At 39.4% G+C, this 20881-nt stretch overlaps 1 protein-coding gene across 1 annotated transcript; it reads left to right on the top strand.

Annotated features, from left to right (window-relative positions):
• The first annotated feature begins 2047 nt into the window (after positions 1 to 2047).
• KLHL31 (kelch like family member 31) lies at positions 2048 to 20659 on the top strand. Its single transcript, XM_002746659.6, has 3 exons — positions 2048 to 2263; positions 13341 to 14545; positions 16212 to 20659. The coding sequence occupies exons 2-3, from the start codon at positions 13374 to 13376 to the stop codon at positions 16942 to 16944; spliced, it is 1905 nt and encodes a 634-aa protein (XP_002746705.1). The 5' UTR covers positions 2048 to 2263; positions 13341 to 13373; the 3' UTR covers positions 16945 to 20659.
• The last annotated feature ends 222 nt before the right edge of the window (positions 20660 to 20881 follow it).

Genomic DNA, 20881 nt, shown 5'->3' with positions numbered 1-20881 from the left:
TGGTGGAAGAGAGACAAGCACTAGCAATGGAAACAAATAACTGCTTGATCTAAATTCCATTAAGGTTACATCCCCAAATTACAGAGTGCTCATTCTAAAATGCCAATCTCATCATGGCCCTCTTTCTTTTAGTAAATATTCTCCAACTGGTAGGCTCATTGCTTTAAAGATAAAACAGAATTTCTCAATATTTACTACAACCTACTGTTCCATGCTGTGTTTCCAGTGCATCTACCATAGCAGTAGTTGAATGCTTACATAGAGTAGCTACTTTGAAAATGATTTTTAAAATGTCTTTGATTTTCAATTTTTTTGCCTTTTATTTTTCCACTTGTGTTCATATCTTTACATTAAATGATATTCTATTGAAAGGAGCATCTTAGTGATATTCCAGTAAAACTGGAATTAATAGTCTTGAACCCTTGAAGATGATAGTATTGGTACCAACATCTTCTTGAAGGCCCTGTCCATCATTATATCATCATTATCATAAATACTGATGTAAAGCTGACTTTTGTTATCATAAAAACAGGATTGAAGGCTGAGGCAGAAAGAAAGATCACATGAGACTGGGAATTAATTTGATACCAGCTTGGGCAACATAATGAGTCCCTGTCTCTACCAAAAAAAAGGATGGAACGTTCTGGCCCTTTACCCAAGTCAAGAAGGTGGGAACAAGTCAAATTGCTTAGAAACGAACCATAATATAAGCTTTTTAAATTTATTTCTGGTGGATTCTGTGCTGGAGATGTATGGGCGGGAGCAAAGAATTTTTTTTTAAAAATCAAATAATTCTTCCTATTAAGTTGGTGGAAATTCCAACAGAGGTAGTCACTAGACAGATGCTATCCAGTGAGTTGAGAGTCTCAGGAGAACTGGAGGCTGGTAAATGTAGACTCAAAGAGCCTTAGAGTTGGAAAGACATCACAGGTGATGCAGTGCAAGCCCCCAGCCATAGAAAGAGTCTTTTCAATGTCACACCAATCCCACGGCTTCTTTTACTTCCACCTTCTAATTATAGAGAACTGGCTCTTTTACAGGGCTGCCATTTTCATCATTAGAACCCAGCTGTTATTTGCACTCTTCTTTATTTTAAGGTATTTCCCCGGAATTGCTACACATTAAAAGTTTTAACATTTTAGGCAACAGAAATTTTCATTGAATCCTCTTGCTGTGCAACAGCCCCCACACTTGCTCTCAGGAGTCTCACCTATCTTAGAAGTCCTCTCTGCCATACTTCTCTTCAGATGTCTCTGACGTGCACCGCCTCTGAAGTTTTTTTGTTCCAGCCATCTTCAGTAGGATGAAGAGTAAGTTCTCAGAGTACCAAGATGGCAGAGCGATGCCTAACACATCGTCTGACTAATGAAGAATAATTAGAACATTATTCCATGATCTATTTTTCTATTATTGTAGCTTAATATCACGTTAACTTTGTAAGCAACCATTTCACACTCTTGGGTGCCCATTGAAAGTTTGTAGTCAGTTACAATCTTTGAATTTTTGTTTCACATGAAGTGTTGCCAAAGCAGATATTTCCCAACCTGTGTGTCTGCTAGAGTGTGTGTTAATCTCAGACCTCTCTGTGATTACTGGAAAATCACTGGCCGTAAACCTTACTTTATTAAACTATAAAATGACCCTAATAATGTTAGAACCACATGTGAGGTGCTGTAGGAAGTACCATGTCTGGTAGACATGTGCTTCTCTTGTAAAGAACAGGCTATTTATAACCACTGTCTTCTCAAAAGACCATAGGTGACCAGGCTAATTACCTTTCTAAAAGCTAATTTTTAATTCACAGCATTCCCTTCTTTTTACTCTACTGGAATCCCTGCTTCCAACAATTAAACACCCATCGAGTTAATTTTCTTTCCTCTCACACAGGTTGACTGAGCTCTTGACTTTTTTTTTTTTTTCTTTTTTGGAACAGCTGGTCAGGTCAAGAAACCCAACCCCTCTCCACCAACCGGAGCCCCGCCCCCTGCCCCCGGCTGGCCGGCCGGGGAGTGGAAGGCCAAAGACGGACAGGAGGGAGCTCGCTGCTGCTCCCCGCCAAAGCGCAGGCTCGGCCTGCCTCATCCAGTGGGACGGCAAAGGGTCACTCTAAAAATTGCTGCAGCAGGGTCTTGTCAGGTGGCTGCTGGTGGCTCCCCACCGGATTTTCCTTCTCCCTCTCTCTGTCTCCACAGATCCCTTCCCAAGAGGAGTCTCCTGCTAAAACTTCATCATCTCAAGTTGAGCTGCCACTTCACCCAGGAGGGTAAGGAGCTGGGACCATTAGTCGCCAATTCCTACCTTCTAGATCCTGGGGTGTGTGTGGTTGTGTGGGTGGGAGAGGGTGGGCTGAGTGTTTGCGGTTGTAGAGCTATTTTACTGAAGTGAGTCTACAACTGGGTCAGGTGGTTAGTGTCCCTAATCTGAAGTTGGGAGGCAAAAAACATTTTTTTGAAATCTGAGAAATATAATGTGTTGGGAGAATGTCACAGTAACAGAAATGCATGAGAGTGATACCCTACAAACATAAAACCACCTGTAATTTCTAACAAAAATTCTCAATCTCTGAAGCTTAAGATATATTTTTCTTTCACTACTTTACAGAGAAGGAGAAGGAAAGCAAATTCTTAGGCTTTGTTCACAAAGTTTAGAATTCTACCTTTATTTTTATCAAAAATCTTTTAAATATTTGGTACTGATCAATTTGGATAAAATGTTACCATTTTATCTAAATTTGAGGCACAAAAATCAGGCATCTCTGAATTCCCAGAAATATAACTTATTGACAAAATAGAAATATCCTTCCTGCAAAAAAACTCAAATTTGTTATTTGGCTTAAAAATAGGTTTTTGTCTTAAATGTGCACATATCATTATGCTGACATACATTTTATATTAAAAATTGTGTTGGAAGTATATGGTAAAAAGGAAACCTCCCACTGTCCCCAAAGTTGGACTTAAAATGGCAAGCGACAGAAGCCAGGAGGGTTTCTATTCCTGGAGGTTAGGGCTGATGAGCGCCGACAGATGCAGTGATAGGAATGTGTCCAGGACAGGGAGCAGGAGCAGCTGATTCGCCCCTTTGGCAAAAAGACATTCTGGGATCCCAGTTCATACTGGCAGGAGATTGACAGTGACACTTTAGCACACATGGCTTTTCAGCTTGCCCTGTTGTAGACTGTCTCCCAGGAAGCGTGGGTGCAGGGCCATGGGAAGGAAAATGACCTTAAATGTGAAGTAATAACTTTTCTGTAACCAGCTTTAGGAGACTTCATCTGGGATCTGTTTGGGGCCAAGAAGAATTTAAGTGCAATATTTTCACATGGACTTTCCCACTTACAGACAAGGGTCCGATTATGTACCATTGCTTAGAGGCATTATTCTCAGTCCAGTGGTTCTGGATCTATTTTGGGTATGACCTCATGAAAATGCTGAGCCCACTCTGTGGAAAGTACACATAAACACATGCACGCAATATGTTTCAGACTATTCCACAGGACTCATGGACTCACCTGATACCTAACCCAGATCAGGAATGCCAGGTATAAGTCAGGTCACCCAGTTACGTTTGAATTTCAGGTAAGCCACAAATCATCTTTTAGTATAAGTATGTCCCCAACACTGCCTGGGACATACTTATACTAAAATATGATTCATAGTTTATCTGAAATTCAAGTGTAACGTAACATCTTGTATTTTCATTTGCTAAATCTAGCAGTTCAGACCCAGATACATAGATCCCATGTGAAGAAACCCTGTCTCAGTCGGTTCATCCCTAACTGATAATGAGTAGATTCTAAAGATATGGAAGGCCATATTAAAGGGAGAATTGGTGTAGGAACAGATTTTGACAATTCTGACAGCAAAAGTAAGCTGTATATTCGTAATTCTCTGCAATAGTATAGAAGAAAAAGTAATGGATCTCCTTGTTTGACAAATGATTAAGCTGAAATCCTAAAAGGTTGGATGTTCTGCCCCAGGTCTATCAAGTGGTTAGAGCAGAATGAATACCAAAACCCAGTTTTCAGTTCTATGATGATCAAAAAGACATCAGTCTTAAAAGTCAATTTGTAACTCCCTCTCCCTCCAACACACAAAACACTAGGAAAAAGAAAGAGCCATTTTACTAAAGCTTTCAACAACACCCAAACAAAAACTTTTGTACTGTGTCTTTGTGTCCTATATCCAGCCTTAGAGAATAGAATTATAGTTAACTTTGGGCATAGAGTCTGTATACTTTATAGGTAAAAGCTAGGCACAGCCTATAGCTAAGTTGAACCACATGAAATTGAAAATATTTGCTTTTAATTTCGTATTCAATCTAATACTTCTAAAGGAAGTGCTTGGTTATCTGATCAGCAAATGTATGCAGGCCCTCCTTGGCCCTATTTATTTGGCTTACCTAACCTATTGGATTTCCACATTCTTACTACCCTGATTAGGAGACAGAAATCCATGGGATGGATGTCTCCCCAAACAAATTTATTTTGCTTTCAAAAAGGTAACACTTTTATTCCAGTGTTTGGGACCAGAAAGAACCATTTCATGTTCTCCATATAAAACATTTTAATTTTATAAACACAAGCTGTAGCTTGCACTGTCTCGATTTTCCCATGTTAGAAAAAGCTAACTTTTAACCTACTATAGTTTTTATCCTACCCTGGATTTAAAGAAGACAGTATAGGGTTTCCATGGGTTTGAATTTTTGCTCTGGTACACACTGCACACTTATTTATGTGATCTTGGACGATTTTTTTTACTCTTTCTGATTCTTAACTTCTTCATTTGTAAAATGAACATAATATAACCTACCTTTTAGGATATTTATATTTAAATTTAAAAAATAAAATTATGTAAAAGTACTTAACCCAGGGCTCAGCACATAGTTTATCCTTAAATAATAAATGCTATCTATATAGCTGTTATTTTAGGTGGAAATGGAGCTATCCATTTACATTAAATGCATAATACAGATTCCTGCTTGGTGACGTATATTTAGGAATTACTATACTTAAATTTGGCAAATAAAAAAGATGATGAAAAATGTGATGATTTACGTAATTCTGCCCAGCTGCTTATCAGGTGTTGAATATGTGGCACTAGAAATGGCCCAAGAGCCAGGATCTGCAGCAGGCATGGGAGGGGAGTGTGGAATTGCGTCTCTGTTACCCTTCTGCCTAGTTTCTAAAGGGCAGGTCTTCCAGGGTAGTCAAGAGGCTGCTCTAGGTGACAGCAGATGGAGCAGAGGGAGAGAGGCTGTGGAGTTCATAGCCAGGGAAGGAGAAGTCTCTGGGCTTCCTCCACAGAATGAAAGGATAGCTCTAGTAGCAGAGGGACCTTCTACAACCCTTTGTATCCTGTGCAAAGTCTCTTCTTTGACCCAAAAGGGAAGGGACTGGCAGTGCCTCCAAATAGCTGTTCATCCCATTACACAACCTCAGCTGCTATGGCTAAACCTGCTCCTCCTTCCAGAACTCCTACTATGGTAGGAACTCTGAAAAGTGCAAGCTACCAACAGTCCCGGGGGAAGTGTGTAAAGTTCTTCCTCCCTTTGATCCCAAAAGGCAATGGGTTAGACGCCTTTTGGGTAGGTAGCCAGGCAGAACCAAGCCTATTGTGGTTTAGGAAAAATGGAAAAACAGCCTTCACACTCTCCCACACACTCCCTAAGCCACAGGCAGCTTAGCAAGGGTTCAGGCAATTCTCCTGCCTCAGCCTCCTGAGTAGCTGGGATTACAGGCACGTGCCACCATGCACTTATAGCAAAGATGCATGCCCTGCCATGCAGACCATAACCCGAGCCAAAGCCCTCCCTAGGGTATAGAAGTCACATCCTGGCTGATGGCCCTGGCTACCGAGTTTGGGGACGCCCTGAGCAGCTGACAATAAGACATTCACTCTGTTAAAAAGAGAGAGAGAATTTGATAGTTTTTCTTTTAAAAAGAGTAAGTAAAATCCTCCTCCAACACTATAAAGTTAAAATACAAATAGAATAAAAAAGAATGGAATGTTTTCAAAATGTATCACTTGGCATCTAGGTTATACTCTATATACGAACACATATATGCAACACATTATTGTAACACCACTTCCTCACTGCCACATTTTGACCGCTATTGTGACCATGATTGACGATGGCCTAGGAGTGCACAGTGACCATTTGTATCATTGTGGAAAAACGCAGTGAGAGCTCCTGTGTGAATTGCTCTGACTACATGTTCACATGTGACCTGGTTACCGGGTAATACGTTGTTTAAAATACTGTTTTTCTCTATTCATCTTCTCTTAGCCCACACCGTCAGCCTCGAAGCCCAGCACTATGACCAAATTAGTAAATGGAAGTGAATTAAATTCTTCCACATTCCTTTCCTGCACATACATATTACTTTGCCAGCCTTGTGTGACTTCTTTCCTTGAAGATTGCCCTTGCAGTTAACTTAAAATGACTGGGAAAAGTCCTGGTTGGTCAAGTGGCATGCTGTGTGTTTGGGTGGATATGTGTTTCTGTGCACCCAGTCTGATATGCCTTGTGTCCGTACTCCCCAGAAAGGCTCCAATGTGAGGGGCCTGGAGAGTTCGTTGAAGCCTTCCCTGCATGTCCTATGAGAACATAGCCTCTGGGTTCTGATCCCCCATGAAGATGGAGCTAGTCTTTTCTGCAACAGGGCCTGGAGCACAAGATGCAGTTTATTGATTCTTTTTGTTTGTTTGTTTCTGAGACGGACTCTCACTCTGTCACCCAGGCTAGAGGGCAGAGGCATGATCTCGGCTCAGTGCAACCTCCGCCTCCCAGGTTCAAGTGATTCTTCTGCCTCCTGAGTAGCTAGGACTGCAGGCACATGCCACCATGCCCAGCTAATTTTTGTATTTTTAGCAGAGACAGGGTTTCACAATATTGGCCAGGCTGATCTGCCCACCTCAGCCTCCCAGCTTATTGATTCTTACTGGCCTACAGTCCTCCTTAAGTTGAGAAAAGCAGTGGCTTTGGGAGATACAGGAGCAGGGTCACAGACAGAGCATTTATTGGGACATAGGAACAAATGAACAACTCTGCAGCCCTAAAGTCAACATCAGAGCTTTGCTCAGCTTCAAAGCAATGACCCTGATCCTCAGGTTCCTCTGAAGGGTTTGCAGCAGTGTCCTTATTGGAGGACCATGGCACAGACTGAGAACACTTGGGCAGGTGGATAGACAGCCTTACCTGTGAGTTGCAGACTCAGCAATGAGATATTATGGTAGCTCTAAAGAAAGACTGAATTTATGAGCATATCTAGGAAAATTTGGCCCCAAGAAAGTTGTTTGCAGGCTTTGATTTTAACAGTTTCTCCCTTCCTTCCCTCCTTCCTTCCTTCTTTCCTTCCTTCCTTCCTTCATCTTTCTTTCTTTCTTTTTTTTTTTTTTTTTTTGAGACGGAGTTTCGCTCTTGTTACCCAAGCTGGAGTGCAATGGCATGATCTTGGCTCATCGCAACCTCCGCCTCCTGGGTTCAGGCAATTCTCCTGCCTCAGCCTCCTGAGTAGCTGGGATTACAGGCATGCGCCACTGTGCCCAGCTAAGTTTTTGTATTTTTAGTAGAGACGGGGTTTCACCATGTTGACCAGGATGGTCTCAATCTCTTGACCTTGTGATCCACCCGCCTCGGCCTCCCAAAGTGCTGGGATTACAAACGTGAGCCACCGTGCCCGGCCCTTTTTTTTTTTTTTTTTTTTTTTTTTCACAGAGTCTCATTCTGTTGCCCAGGCTGGAGTGCAGTGGTATAATATCAGCCCACTGCAACCTCTATCTCCCGAGTTCAAGTGAGTCTCCTGCCTCAGCCTCCTGAGTAGCTGGGATTACAGGTGCATGCCACCACACCCAGCTAATTTTTGTATTGTTGGTAGAGACAGGGTTTTGCCATGTTGGCCGGGCTGGTGTTGAACTCCTGGCCTCAGGTGATCCACCCACCTCCCAAAGTTCTGGGATTACAGGAGTGAGCCACGACACTCTGCCTGATTTCAAGTTTCTTAAATGGTCTCCTGCCTGTTCCTCTCCCTCTCCCCACTTTAGAGAGAGCTAAATAAGCCAGTTATCACCAAAAAGTGATTTCACAGGCCCTAAAGCCTTAATAAAAAAAAGTACAAATACATATGTGTATACATCTATCTATACATTATCAATAATGTTATAGATTACCTGGACATTATTGATTGCCTGACTTAATTAATATTTATAGAACATTACACCCAACAATTGCAGAATACAAATTCTTCTGAAATGCACGTGGTGTATTCAGCAAGTCAGTGTGTGTGTGTGTGTGTGTGTGTGTGAGCGTGTGCGCGTGCCTATATATATATATATATATATATATATATATATATATATATTCCACAAAGGCTACTCTGAAAGAAATTTGCATGTGAGTCTAGAAGGACACTTACGTACAAAACAAAAACTGTGTATATCTGGGGAAAAGAGTAGATCTGCCCATTAACCGGTTAGCTTGGATTCATTTGTCAGACTAGCTAATGTATCATCCAGGGGGTCATAGAGAAATAGGATAAGGCAAGAGAATATAAAGAAAAAGAGGGGCATGGAAGTTTTTATGAGTGGAACAGGCCAGGGTTGGGTTAACAGTGGGAACACCAGGAGCAGCATGAAGGTCAGGCAAGGGAGGAAAAAGAAGCCATCAATAGGAAGTAAGAGAAAGAAAGTGGAGAGAGAGTTTTTACTGATATCACTATTTTGTCTAGCCTCAAGTTGCCCTCTCTTTTCCTGGAGATTTCTTAGTCTTTCTAGAATGCATATGAATTTGTCAAGTTCAACGTCTTCCTGGCACCTAATATCCTGTATGTATTGACCTAACATTACCTGCCCAACTGTCTCCCTCATGACCTCAGCCATCTCTGAATACCAGCGACAGGCTGATCATTGCTTCAGCTTGAAACACTTCCTCTACTTCTAATAACCTTCTCCCTCCTATACATGCTTCTCTTTAAAACTCTTCAGCTACCAGGACCCAATAATATTCATGTTATCAGCAAAATCTCCCATTCTAACACTACCCCACCACAATAGGCTTTTTTATTTGAATCCTTAAATACAGACACACAGATTCAATCTGTTCCATGCACTCTGTTGTTTTGCTCGCCTAACCTATAACCAAATGCCCCAAGTTTTTGGAACTTTTGGGGTTACCCCTACCTATCAAAATAGAAATAATCACTTTCTCAGCCTGTGCATTTGCATGTATTCCTTTTCTCTCCCTGGTGTTTTAAAGAATCTCATAGAAATATTTACATGTTCCAGAAATCTTCCCTTGCTTACTGTTTGCCACTTCTTTTCTGAGTCACTGTGACTGTCCCATATTGCCTCCTGTACCTCATGACTGCTTGTCCACGATGTGGTGGCTTTCTGATTTACTTCACTTGAAAGCGTAAACAGGCTCCTTTCTTTATTCCCAAAGAAAACTGACAGAGGCTATTGCTTGTCATGAAAATGGTTCAGATTTTTTTGAACACTCACTTTTTGTCAGGTACTCTGCAAAATACTGTTACAGACATTTCCTCATTAGGCTTTTATTGACAACCCTAGAGACAGGCACTGTTATCATCTTCTCTTAAGAAATAAGTCAATGGAAACTGTAAAAGGCTAGGTAATCTACCAAAAGTCACACTGCAGGTAAGCAGTAAAACTGATATTTGTGTTTTATTTTCATTGTCGTTCTATTTGAAATATTATCAAATTTCTCTTTCTCCTGTGAGTTCTTCTTTGACTTGTGGATTATTCAAAGGGAAATTGTTTAATTTTCAAATATTGAAAACTAAGTGGTTTTCCTAGATAGCTTATTGTTATTAATTTCTAATTTAATTTCATTTGGATCAGAGAATATGCTAAAATACTAACATCCCTCTGTAAATATTATGTTTATATCAAACAAATTGAAATAGCCAAACAGCTACTGCCCTGAGCTTCTCTGAGTCCCTCCCATCCTTCTACCCTCTCCTGGGTCTCACTATGATCTAGTAACTGAAGAATGACACAGTGTAACCCAGGGGTGTCCTCTGGGACCCAGCCCCGGCACTGTGGCCTGAATCCATTTTATTTAGTAGGTGTCCTATTTCATCAGTAATTCATATTTTAAAATTTTCCCTTACATGCTACTTATGAAACAACATCTTAATGATGGATAAACAGAATATTTAGTGTTTCAGTCTGAGGCACTCAGATTACTCTTCAGCCTTAGGATTTCCTCTAAAACAATGAGCATTTACAAGCCCTGTATTTATATGAATGAAAAAATTGGCTGCAAGAGTTGTTCCAGAAGCACAGACAGGACTTGTCTCCTAAAACTTACTCTTCTGCGCTTACCTAGCTTCTTACTAACGTTTTGCATTTGCAATGTCTCGTCTTTCTAATGGAAGTTACATCTTGTACTGCTCCATCATTCCCAGCACTGCGCTGTCCACACTGAGATGGATATCTGATAACTGCTTCCTGGACAAATATTCAAAAGTTTCTCCCAGAAAATCCAACAAGGAGACACTCAATACATAAGTTAATGCGTTTGAGCATTAAAATGATAGTGGGTTCATAATCTATTTTCACAAGGTAAGGATGCATTTTGCATTGTTTGCAAAAAGAATGAAGAAGGATCTATGTGCTACTCTCTTGTAAAAAAACATAAATGTGAATATGACAATTGGAACTTAAAGAAGAAAACAAAAGCCCTGGAAAAGAAATAAAACATCTCTATTTTCTGCTTGCCTGCAACTCTTCCTCTGCGTGGATAGGAGCAGGGGCAAATACAATAGAAGAGCTGTACAATTACTTAAACATATACACAAGACATCAAATTGAAAACCTTTCAAGGAGAGCCAAAGCTGAGTTTTACCCCTCTGGATGAAATTACAGTGGGATTTAAAACATACACACACACACATGACAAAGACAAAAATTGTAAAACACCTAAAAACCTAAATGCTTATCAATAGGCTAATGGTTGAACAATGTATGATATACCCTTACTATGTGATAGTGTGCACCATTAGAAAGAATGAAGTAGATTTATACATGTAGTTCTGTGGAAAGATATACATGAGTTACTGCTAAGTGAAAAGAGCAAACTGTTGAATAATTAGTGTAAACGTGTTTTGATATAAGTTTTCCGTAGTGTTATGTTGGAGCTGGCTTGCACTGGCTCACAAGAGCTGATTGTTTAATTTTCAGAAATTTTGCAAGCTGATTGTTAAGCAGTTGCTAGCTTGAAATCAGCCATGATAAGTGTATTTGCACCAAAGAAATCATCAGATTAGGCTGGGTGAGTTGGCTCATGTCTGTAATAATAGGGCTTTGGGAGGCCGAGGCAGGTGGATTGTTTGAGCCCAGGCGTTTCAGACCAGCCTGGGCAACATGGTGAAACCTATTCTCTTCAAAAACTACAAAAAAAAGTAGGAAGATATAGTGGCATGCACCTGTGCCCCAGCTATTCAGGAGGCTGAAGTGGGAGGATTGTTTAAGTCCTGGAAATCGAGGCTACAGTGAGCCAAAATCACACCATTGCACTCTAGACTGGGTGATAGAATGAGACCCTGTCTCAAAAAAAAAAAAAAGGGGGGGGGGCGTTAAAAATACTTGCCTCTTAAAGAGTTGCTATTGTTTCATGGTTTTTATTTTTTCTATATTCTGATATTTCAGTCTTTTCTGGCTTCTGGATTTTATGTCAGCTGAGAAGGGCTTTCCCTTCCCTATGATATAAAACAAAAACAAGAACCTTAGCTTGTTCTGGTCTTATATAAGTTTGTGTATGTGTGAAAGTTACTTAGATATTTAATTCATCTGGAAGATTTTTTAGTGAATATATACAGTAGGAAATCAATTGACCTAATGCTATCATTACAAGTTCTTGCTCATTGATTTTTAAGTGCCATATTTATCATAATATACTCAAACACACATACATTATATAAATATGTAAATATGCACACACATATATACTGTATATATCTACACACACATACACGCATATACATATATGGGTTTCTACCCTTTATTTTGTTCTGCTGAATTTATAGTTCTCTACCTCTTATCTTATTCCACTGAATTTTTTTAAAATTCCTGATCCAAAATTTTTAGTTCCTGTAATTTGTTACATCTGGAGAGATTTCTTTATTTTTAAACAAAATTCCTAGATATTCTTTTATACTCGCTCCCTCAGTTAAACTCTGAAATCATTTTATCAAGTGCCAGAAAGAAAAAATATCATATAGAGGTAGCAACTAAAATTTCACTGAATTGACATCATCTCTTCATATAGGAATGTTGAGTCCTTCTCTGTTAAATCCTTTGGCAAAATTCTATAGTATTTATCATATGTGTCTCACTAAATTTGAGTCAAGTATGTATATCTCTTAAAATATAACAGGTTTTATTGCTACAGCAAATACAATCATTTTTCCATAATATTTTCTACATTTCACATGGATTCCTGAATTTTAGTATTTTACCGAGGAAAACCTTCAGAGTGTTTATAATTCACTTTTTCATGAGAGTAAACTAAGTGCTTTAAATTATATTTAACTACTACTCTACTGTATAGCTCAATCAGAAAATGTTGGCTGGGTGCAGCAGCTCACATCTGTAATCCCAACACTTTGGGAGGAGGCCAAGGCAAGAAGATCACTTGAGGCCAGGAGTTCAAGACCAGCCTGGCCAACATGGTGAAACCCCATCTCTATTAAAAATACAAAAATTAGCTGGGCATGGTGGTACACGCGTATAGTCCCAGCTACTGGGGAGACTGAGGCAGGAGAATCACTTGAACACTGGAGGCAGAAGTTGCAGTGAGCCGAGATCATGCCCGTGCATTCCAGCCTGGGCAACAGAGTGAGGCTCTGTCAAAAGAAAGAAAGAAAGAGAGAAAGAGAGAGAGTGAGAGAGAGAGAAGAAAGAGAAAAAGAGAGAGAGAGAGAGAAAGAAAGAGAGAAAGAAAGAAGGAAAGAAAGAAGGAAGGAAGGAAGGAAGGAAAGAAAGAAAGAAAGAAAGAAAGAAAGAAAGAAAGAAAGAAAGAAAGAAAGAAAGAAAGAAAGAAAGAGAAAAAATGTGGTCATATTCTTTGTATAATCACTTGGCAATACAGTTATGGAGAGGTCTCATTTGATAACATCAGTCGTTCTAGAATTGTCTTCAATGCTTCATGCTGAAGTTAACTGTAAAATGTGCATCTACTTTAATATGTCTTTAAATCTATTTTTGAAAATTAATCTATTTTAATATAAACTATTATCTTATGAAAAAGAAAAGTTTCTCAGTGTAATATTTTAAAGTCTAAAGCATAATTAAAACCATGCCATTTTTTTCTTTCTTTAGCAAGCTCTTGCCTGTGACAGTGTATTTGCCAACATGGCACCCAAAAAGAAGATTGTCAAAAAGAACAAAGGCGATATCAATGAGATGACTATAATCCTAGAAGATAGCCCCCTAAACAAACTGAATGCTTTGAATGGGCTACTAGAGGGAGGCAATGGCCTTAGCTGCATTTCTTCCGAACTAACAGATGCGTCTTATGGCCCCAACCTATTGGAAGGTTTAAGTAAAATGAGGCAGGAGAACTTCCTGTGTGACTTAGTCATTGGTACAAAAACCAAATCCTTTGATGTTCATAAGTCAGTGATGGCTTCATGCAGTGAGTACTTTTACAACATCCTAAAAAAAGACCCATCAACTCAGAGGGTGGATCTCAATGATATCTCACCGCTAGGCCTGGCCACTGTCATTGCGTATGCCTACACTGGAAAGCTCACTCTCTCCTTGTATACAATAGGAAGCATTATTTCTGCTGCTGTTTACCTTCAGATCCACACTCTTGTAAAGATGTGCAGTGATTTTCTGATACGGGAGATGAGTGTTGAGAATTGCATGTATGTAGTTAATATTGCTGAAACATACTCCCTGAAAAATGCAAAAGCAGCAGCACAGAAATTTATTCGGGATAACTTCCTTGAATTTGCAGAATCAGATCAGTTTATGAAACTTACATTTGAACAAATTAATGAACTTCTTATAGATGATGACTTACAGTTGCCTTCTGAGATAGTAGCATTCCAGATTGCAATGAAATGGCTAGAATTTGACCAAAAGAGAATAAAATATGCCGCAGATCTTTTGAGCAATATTCGCTTTGGTACCATCTCCGCACAAGACCTGGTCAATTATGTCCAATCTGTACCAAGAATGATGCAAGATGCTGATTGTCACAAACTTCTCGTAGATGCTATGAACTACCACTTGCTTCCATATCATCAGAACACATTGCAATCTAGGCGAACAAGAATCCGAGGTGGCTGCCGAGTCCTCGTCACTATTGGGGGACGTCCAGGCCTTACTGAGAAGTCCCTTAGCAGAGACATCTTGTATAGAGACCCTGAAAATGGATGGAGCAAGCTTACGGAAATGCCATCCAAAAGTTTTAATCAGTGTGTGGCTGTGATGGATGGATTTCTTTATGTAGCCGGTGGTGAAGACCAGAATGATGCAAGAAATCAAGCCAAGCATGCAGTCAGCAATTTCTGCAGGTACTTGATCTTTTATTAGGAACTGAAATGGTTCAATATTATAGGGAAATAGCCCTAATGTAGAAGTAAATAAATCGTGCTTATTAGCTTAGATCATTGGCTCAGTAAACCAACAATAATAAAAATGCCACCTTATGTATGTTCAGCACTTTATATTATATAAAGTGCATTCATATATATTATGCACTATAGATTTCTGAAACAAGCCTATGAAGTGGGCGGGGAAGATACAATTATTCTGTTTTTATATATGACAAACCTGATATCTAGCGAAATTATAACACCAGTAAGCAGCAATTCACATTTGCTCATTTCTAGTTGGGTACTCTTCGCAATACACTGACTTTTGACAGAAATTATGTACAAATTTAGTTTTTAACACTAAGTAGTAAGAAATAATAAAATAATGCAAAATTTAACTTAAGTGACTGCTACTGACAACTGTCAAATTCATAACTGGCAAATAGAATGAGATCATTAAAATTGTGGTAGCTAATTAATTTGAAATACTTATTTGAAAACTGAATAACAGAAAATGTGTATTTTTGACACATATAGAAAGAGTAAAAGCATAACACATCCTTCAAAAATGGAATTCAAATCCCATATTATTTTATATATTTATGATAAAAATTAAACTTCCATTTATATAAAATGTTCAGAAAGTCATGCTTATGTCATGGTAGTAGTATAAAGTCAAACATAACTAATGAGCAAGATCTGAAAATGTGTGTAGTATTTCATGAAAAATATTCTTTATTATTCCATTGTGTGTATGCATTTAAAATAACCCAATTAACTAATTTTCAGTGTTTAATTTGTAACTATAGTTGTTTAATTTGGGAGTTAAATGGGACAAAGATAAACATCAGACTGAAGGAGTGAGTTCTGTATTTACAATACTTCTAAACTACAGGACAGGATCAGTTCACTATGCTTGTTTTCTTTCTGCTGAAAAGACACCTGTTAGTACTCAAGTCGAAATCAATTTCAATGCTTACGCATGGATAGTTCCAAGCACTGAAAATATATATATATATATATATATATATTTATCCCTAAACTAAAAAGTCTTCTTTATAAGTGCTGAAAAATAGAAGAGTGTAGGAAGTTAAGCCTTTGTTGATGCTTTTAGGCATGTATTCCATTGATCTCAATCTAACAGACAAGAGAAGACATGGTGGAGTGGCTTGGCTTTACTGTCGCAATGGCCAGGATAGGTGTAGGAATAAGGGGTTTGTGAGGAGTGGAGAAATCCAGTCAGTCAATTTGTATCTTAAACAGTGAGAGGCAGTTAGAAATGGATAGCATCTGAAGATATGCAGAATTGACTTTAATATGGCGGTGCCCACCTCTGATCGCCACAAAAGCCACATCTCATAAATCCCACTGGATGATAGATATTTGAATATGGAGGAAAGAAGGACTGAAAGATTCAGTCTCTGGGCTCTTCTCCAAGTGGCCCCATAAAGGGAGTGATCTTATAAACGGGGGAGGGGAGGGGGCGAGGGGAAGTCAATGCCGGCTTTGCCTTTTCCAAGTGTCACACATTTTTACTGGCTGAGCGAGAAACGCCAGCCTCCAGGTAAGGAGCGTGGTTTGCAGAGTAACAGGGGTTTCCCAGCTGCCGCCGCCAAGGCTGTCACGCCTCCTCTGCCATTTCCAGGTACGATCCGCGCTTCAACACCTGGATACACCTGGCCAGCATGAACCAGAAGCGCACGCACTTCAGCCTGAGCGTGTTCAACGGGCTTCTGTACGCCGCGGGCGGCCGCAACGCAGAAGGCAGCCTGGCCTCGCTGGAGTGCTACGTGCCCTCCACCAATCAGTGGCAACCGAAGACGCCCCTGGAGGTGGCGCGCTGCTGCCACGCCGGCGCGGTCGCCGACGGCCGCGTGCTGCTGACCGGCGGCTACATCGCCAACGCCTACTCGCGCTCGGTGTGCGCCTACGACCCGGCCAGCGACTCGTGGCAGGAGCTGCCGAGCCTGAGCACACCCCGGGGCTGGCACTGCGCGGTCACGCTGGGCGACAGAGTGTACGTGATGGGCGGCAGCCAGGTGGGGCCGCGCGGGGAGCGCGTGGACGTGCTGACAGTGGAGTGCTACAGCCCCGCGACCGGCCAGTGGAGCTACGCGGCGCCGCTGCAGGTGGGAGTGAGCACTGCGGGCGCCTCGGCGCTGCACGGCCGCGCCTACCTGGTAGGGGGCTGGAACGAGGGCGAGAAGAAGTATAAGAAGTGCATCCAGTGCTTCAGCCCCGAGCTCAACGAGTGGACGGAGGACGACGAGCTACCCGAGGCCACCGTCGGCGTGTCCTGCTGCACCCTCTCGATGCCCAACAGCGTGACTCGGGAATCCCGGGCCAGTTCGGTGTCTTCCGTGCCAGTCAGTATTTGAGCCCAGGTAGACGCAGGGACGCCGGAAGAACACGTTATTTATTTATAGAGCCACGTGGTTAACCTTTGAGTTCGCGAAAAGGAAAATATTTAGCATTTACTACACTGATCGTATGGTAAAACATGTCGAGGCACATGTCTTGATGGCTTTAAATTCCTGGTATGGCATAATCTACCTCTGTGTCTTCTTTTTTTTTTTTTTTTTTTTTTTTTTTCTTAGCAAAATCCAGAGCCATAGCCAACAAAAGAAATTTATTTCAGTGGCCACTGGGTGGCAGACGGAATTCGTTACAGGCACTCTTCCAAGGCGGCACGTTTCCCGAAAGTATAGCGGTTACACCCACATTTGAGATTTTTTTTCCTCCACACGTTAGTACACTTGAGGTTTATGTAAGTGATTTCGTGTTCAAAAGTTTATTTTCCTCTCTCCTTTTTTCTTAACGAAGTTGAAGGTATTCGTATAGATTTTATTTAAAAATGAAAATCATCGATATCCGTAAAGACTTAAGATTTAATTCTGTATTTTAACGCAATTCCCCCCCATACTTGATTGAGTAAAGGATTTTGAAAGATATCCCATGACAATGTAATAAAGCTTAAAACAAAATCTGACTGAAAAGGAATAGGGATTCCACCCAGGGACTGCAGTTAATAACCTTTGTGTTAGCCAAAATTCCTCTTCCTCCATACCTCAGGCCCCAGCGTATTTTCTGCCATAATCCTGCTCTCAATGAAGGAATCGATATTAGTCATTTAATTTATGGTGTAAATTTGAGTCATTTGGTTGTTTAAACTAGAAGTATTTGCATTTTATCCCTTGTCCTCTATTCAAGAAGAATTTCAAGTACCCTGGGAGCCTTACCCTCACCCTAAAGGCTACACCAATCTGTTGAAAGGAAGCCTTGGCCCTAATGTATGCCCTGGGAAGATCACCAAATAAAACTATGTCCCTAAGGACCATTAGCCTGAAGCTTAGATAGCCTGAAGTTTGTACAACCAAGAACAGTAATTCAATTTGCCCCCATTATTGTCATTATGTGACAATAATGAAAGAAATATTTGGAATTTGTAGGTTTGGCAGAAACTGGATGAAAGGGTTCTCCTGTTGGTAAATGCCATTGTTTCCCATTTCATATGGATCTTCCTGATTTCTTAAGTAAAAATCAAATATGCATCTCACATATATAAAAATATATGCTAATTCTGTCCTATTTTTATTAATTTCATCTGCTCCAAATTAACTTTATAAATCAAAGTGTATCCACTTGATAGCATTTTTCTTACATCTTTGCCAAGTTTTGGGGAAAGGGAATGACTGTAGTAAATGATATATATTTTCCTTTCTTATAATTTATTACTTTATTCTTTGACTGTTTTGGAGAGGAAGTGGCCTATCAATCATGGGTTATGTGCAATTGGATTTTGAAAAATAAAACAAGATATTTAGAAATTGAACATGAGATATATGGAAATATAATTTGGTTTTCATTAATCTCATCCTCTCCACCTTGTGTAGACAGGTTATTGCTAGAGTTATGATATTTATTTCTAAAATATTTTATTTGAACTGTGAAAAGTGGTTCATATAGTACCCTTTGTGGAACAATTTTATATCATTGCCCCTTATGAAAAGTTTAACCTCTGAGTATGTAATGGTAACACTCAAGTAAGGGCTACCAACGCTGTAAATTTAGAACAAGGCATTACTAATGTAAAAACACTAGGCTGTTTCCTTATCACACACAAAGAATCTTTTACCTTACTATATGAGGATGTGGTATATTACCTTGGTGTATGTATATGTGAGTATATGTACATACTCATACAACTGAGAAGCGTATAGTGTATGGCTAATTTTTAGAGAAAAATGTGTCTTCTTGTGGATTACAGATCATAAGTGGGCAAATAGACATAATTCCTTGATGCATACTAATAGATGTGTTCCCATTGATGTTTTAGAAGTATTATATGAAGAGGAGGACCTAGGGCTTGAAATAAATGAGAATCAACCAATTAACATTACATGATGGAATACTGAGAAGAGATACTGAAACTAGAGGGTTTTTCGTCTATCAAAGCTTGATAAAATAAGTTGTGCAAAAACATGGCAATGGCTTTCTAGAGATGAAACTGGAGACATGTTAGAGCTGGATAAATCATTTGAAATCATCATTTATTTTCTGAAGTGTTTAAAGACTCAGAAAACCACATATTTGAGCTTACCAGATTCCTGGGTGCATTGCTGTTCTACCTTCTGCTTCAACGGTTAGGAAAATAAAGACCAATATGAATTCAGAATATCAGAATCTCTGACATAACACGATGGTGAGGAGTATGGAACATAAGGGTTGGTGAAAGTTCCATATCCTGGAACATCTTGCATTGCCAATTTAAATATATAAAAGTATGCAGAATCAAAGTAATGTGTGTCCTTTTTCATGTATAAGGGAAACATATTTGTTAAACCAACTATTGAAGTAGTAGCTCCTAGAAACCTTGTTTCTCCAGATTTTCCAAGTGGAAAATTTTTAGTATGTTTTAAGCTTATATTCAATTACACTCCCAAGTCTTAGGATCCAAGCATATACTTCCTTTTATTTTTTGTTAAAGAAAAGGACTTGTTATTTTTGTAATGTCTGAGTCCTGTAATCAAATAAAGCATCAGTTCAACGTATCAGAGAAATAGCATGTTACCCAGCAGCTGAAATAATAAAATTCAAGCTCTCTTTTTCTGAATGGGCCAGAGACCTGCTGAGAAAGTCTCCAGGAAGCCAAACTTTAACATAGTTTGTCCATTTTTAGTTAGGTTCTGGTGCCAAGTTGTCATCCCTGATGCACTGGCTGCTTTCAGTGCACTGAATGAACTTTATTTTTACTTCCTATGTTATAAGAATGGTTTTGAATAGAAGGTGAGTGATGGTACAGATTTGTATAATTTTAAAATATGATTAAATGGTAGTGGAGTGTTATGAGTGAGGAGGTATAATTGAGTACTCACTCATAAGCTCATAAGAAAGTGAGTACTGAATGGTTCTATGATTTAAGGTAGAGCAGCAGTTACAATAAGTGTATTTTACAAACATGCACGAAAATAGAGGTTTACCAGGAAATATGCACATGCTAAAAGGTCAATTATTTTATTTTATATTTTTGCTGGTTATCCTGGCCAAGTCTCTTCAGAATTCATCCAAGTTACTAGATGAAAGAAACTCAAATCACCTCATTAATTTTTTTCCCTTAGTTACAACCAGATGAATTTATGTAATCTCTCAATGAGTTAGATCCCTATTCCAGCCACTGATGAATATGTTCTCCAGCAAAGGCAGCATTAAAAGGAATTACTTTTCAGTATTTCTTTTCATGTCAATAAAACCTACAGAATAATTTTCCAAACAGTCCTCTCTCTATTGCTAAAGAACTAAACTCTCTAAAATAATAAAGATTTACCCTCCAGCACATTCACTGGGTAAAGACCATTTAATTTGCCCTCTCAGGGAATTTGAAATAAATTACTTCTCTTAGATATTCTTTAAAAACTTTTTATTTATTCAGCAAACTTTGGCAAAAAAGTTTCTTTGTTTGCTTAAAACATTCTGGTACTATATAAGGAACAACAAACTAAAATGTAGGTCGTGTTATTTTGTAATCTCATCACTCTCCGTAAAGCTGTATTCAATAAGAGCTTAGTCAATGACTAAATATGGACAGTTCTGAAATATTCTTGCTCTGATGACTGGGGTGTTTGTTTTTTTCTCTACTTAGTTTTCATGATGATTCACCTAGACAAAACACCAGCAAATGACAAGTAATTGAAAAAAATGTTTCAACAGCTTGAAGACTAGTGAAAGAAAAAGGTATAAAACATCATTAGAGACGTGCTTTGTAAACTCAAAGAAAAGCCCAACTCCGGTCTAGCTTAGCCCTGACTATTTAGAAGT

This window comes from Callithrix jacchus, chromosome 4, assembly GCF_049354715.1.
Source record: "Callithrix jacchus isolate 240 chromosome 4, calJac240_pri, whole genome shotgun sequence".
NCBI lineage: Eukaryota > Metazoa > Chordata > Mammalia > Primates > Cebidae > Callithrix > Callithrix jacchus.
This window is presented reverse-complemented; position numbering and strand designations above follow the sequence as displayed.

Excerpts from the sequence above, each read along its gene's own strand:
- KLHL31 (XM_002746659.6), top strand. The coding sequence starts at position 13,374 with ATGGCACCCAAAAAGAAGATTGTCAAAAAGAACAAAGGCGATATCAAT. Across the intron at positions 14,546-16,211 it reads GCAGTCAGCAATTTCTGCAG|GTACGATCCGCGCTTCAACA; the intron begins GTACTTGATCTT and ends TGCCATTTCCAG.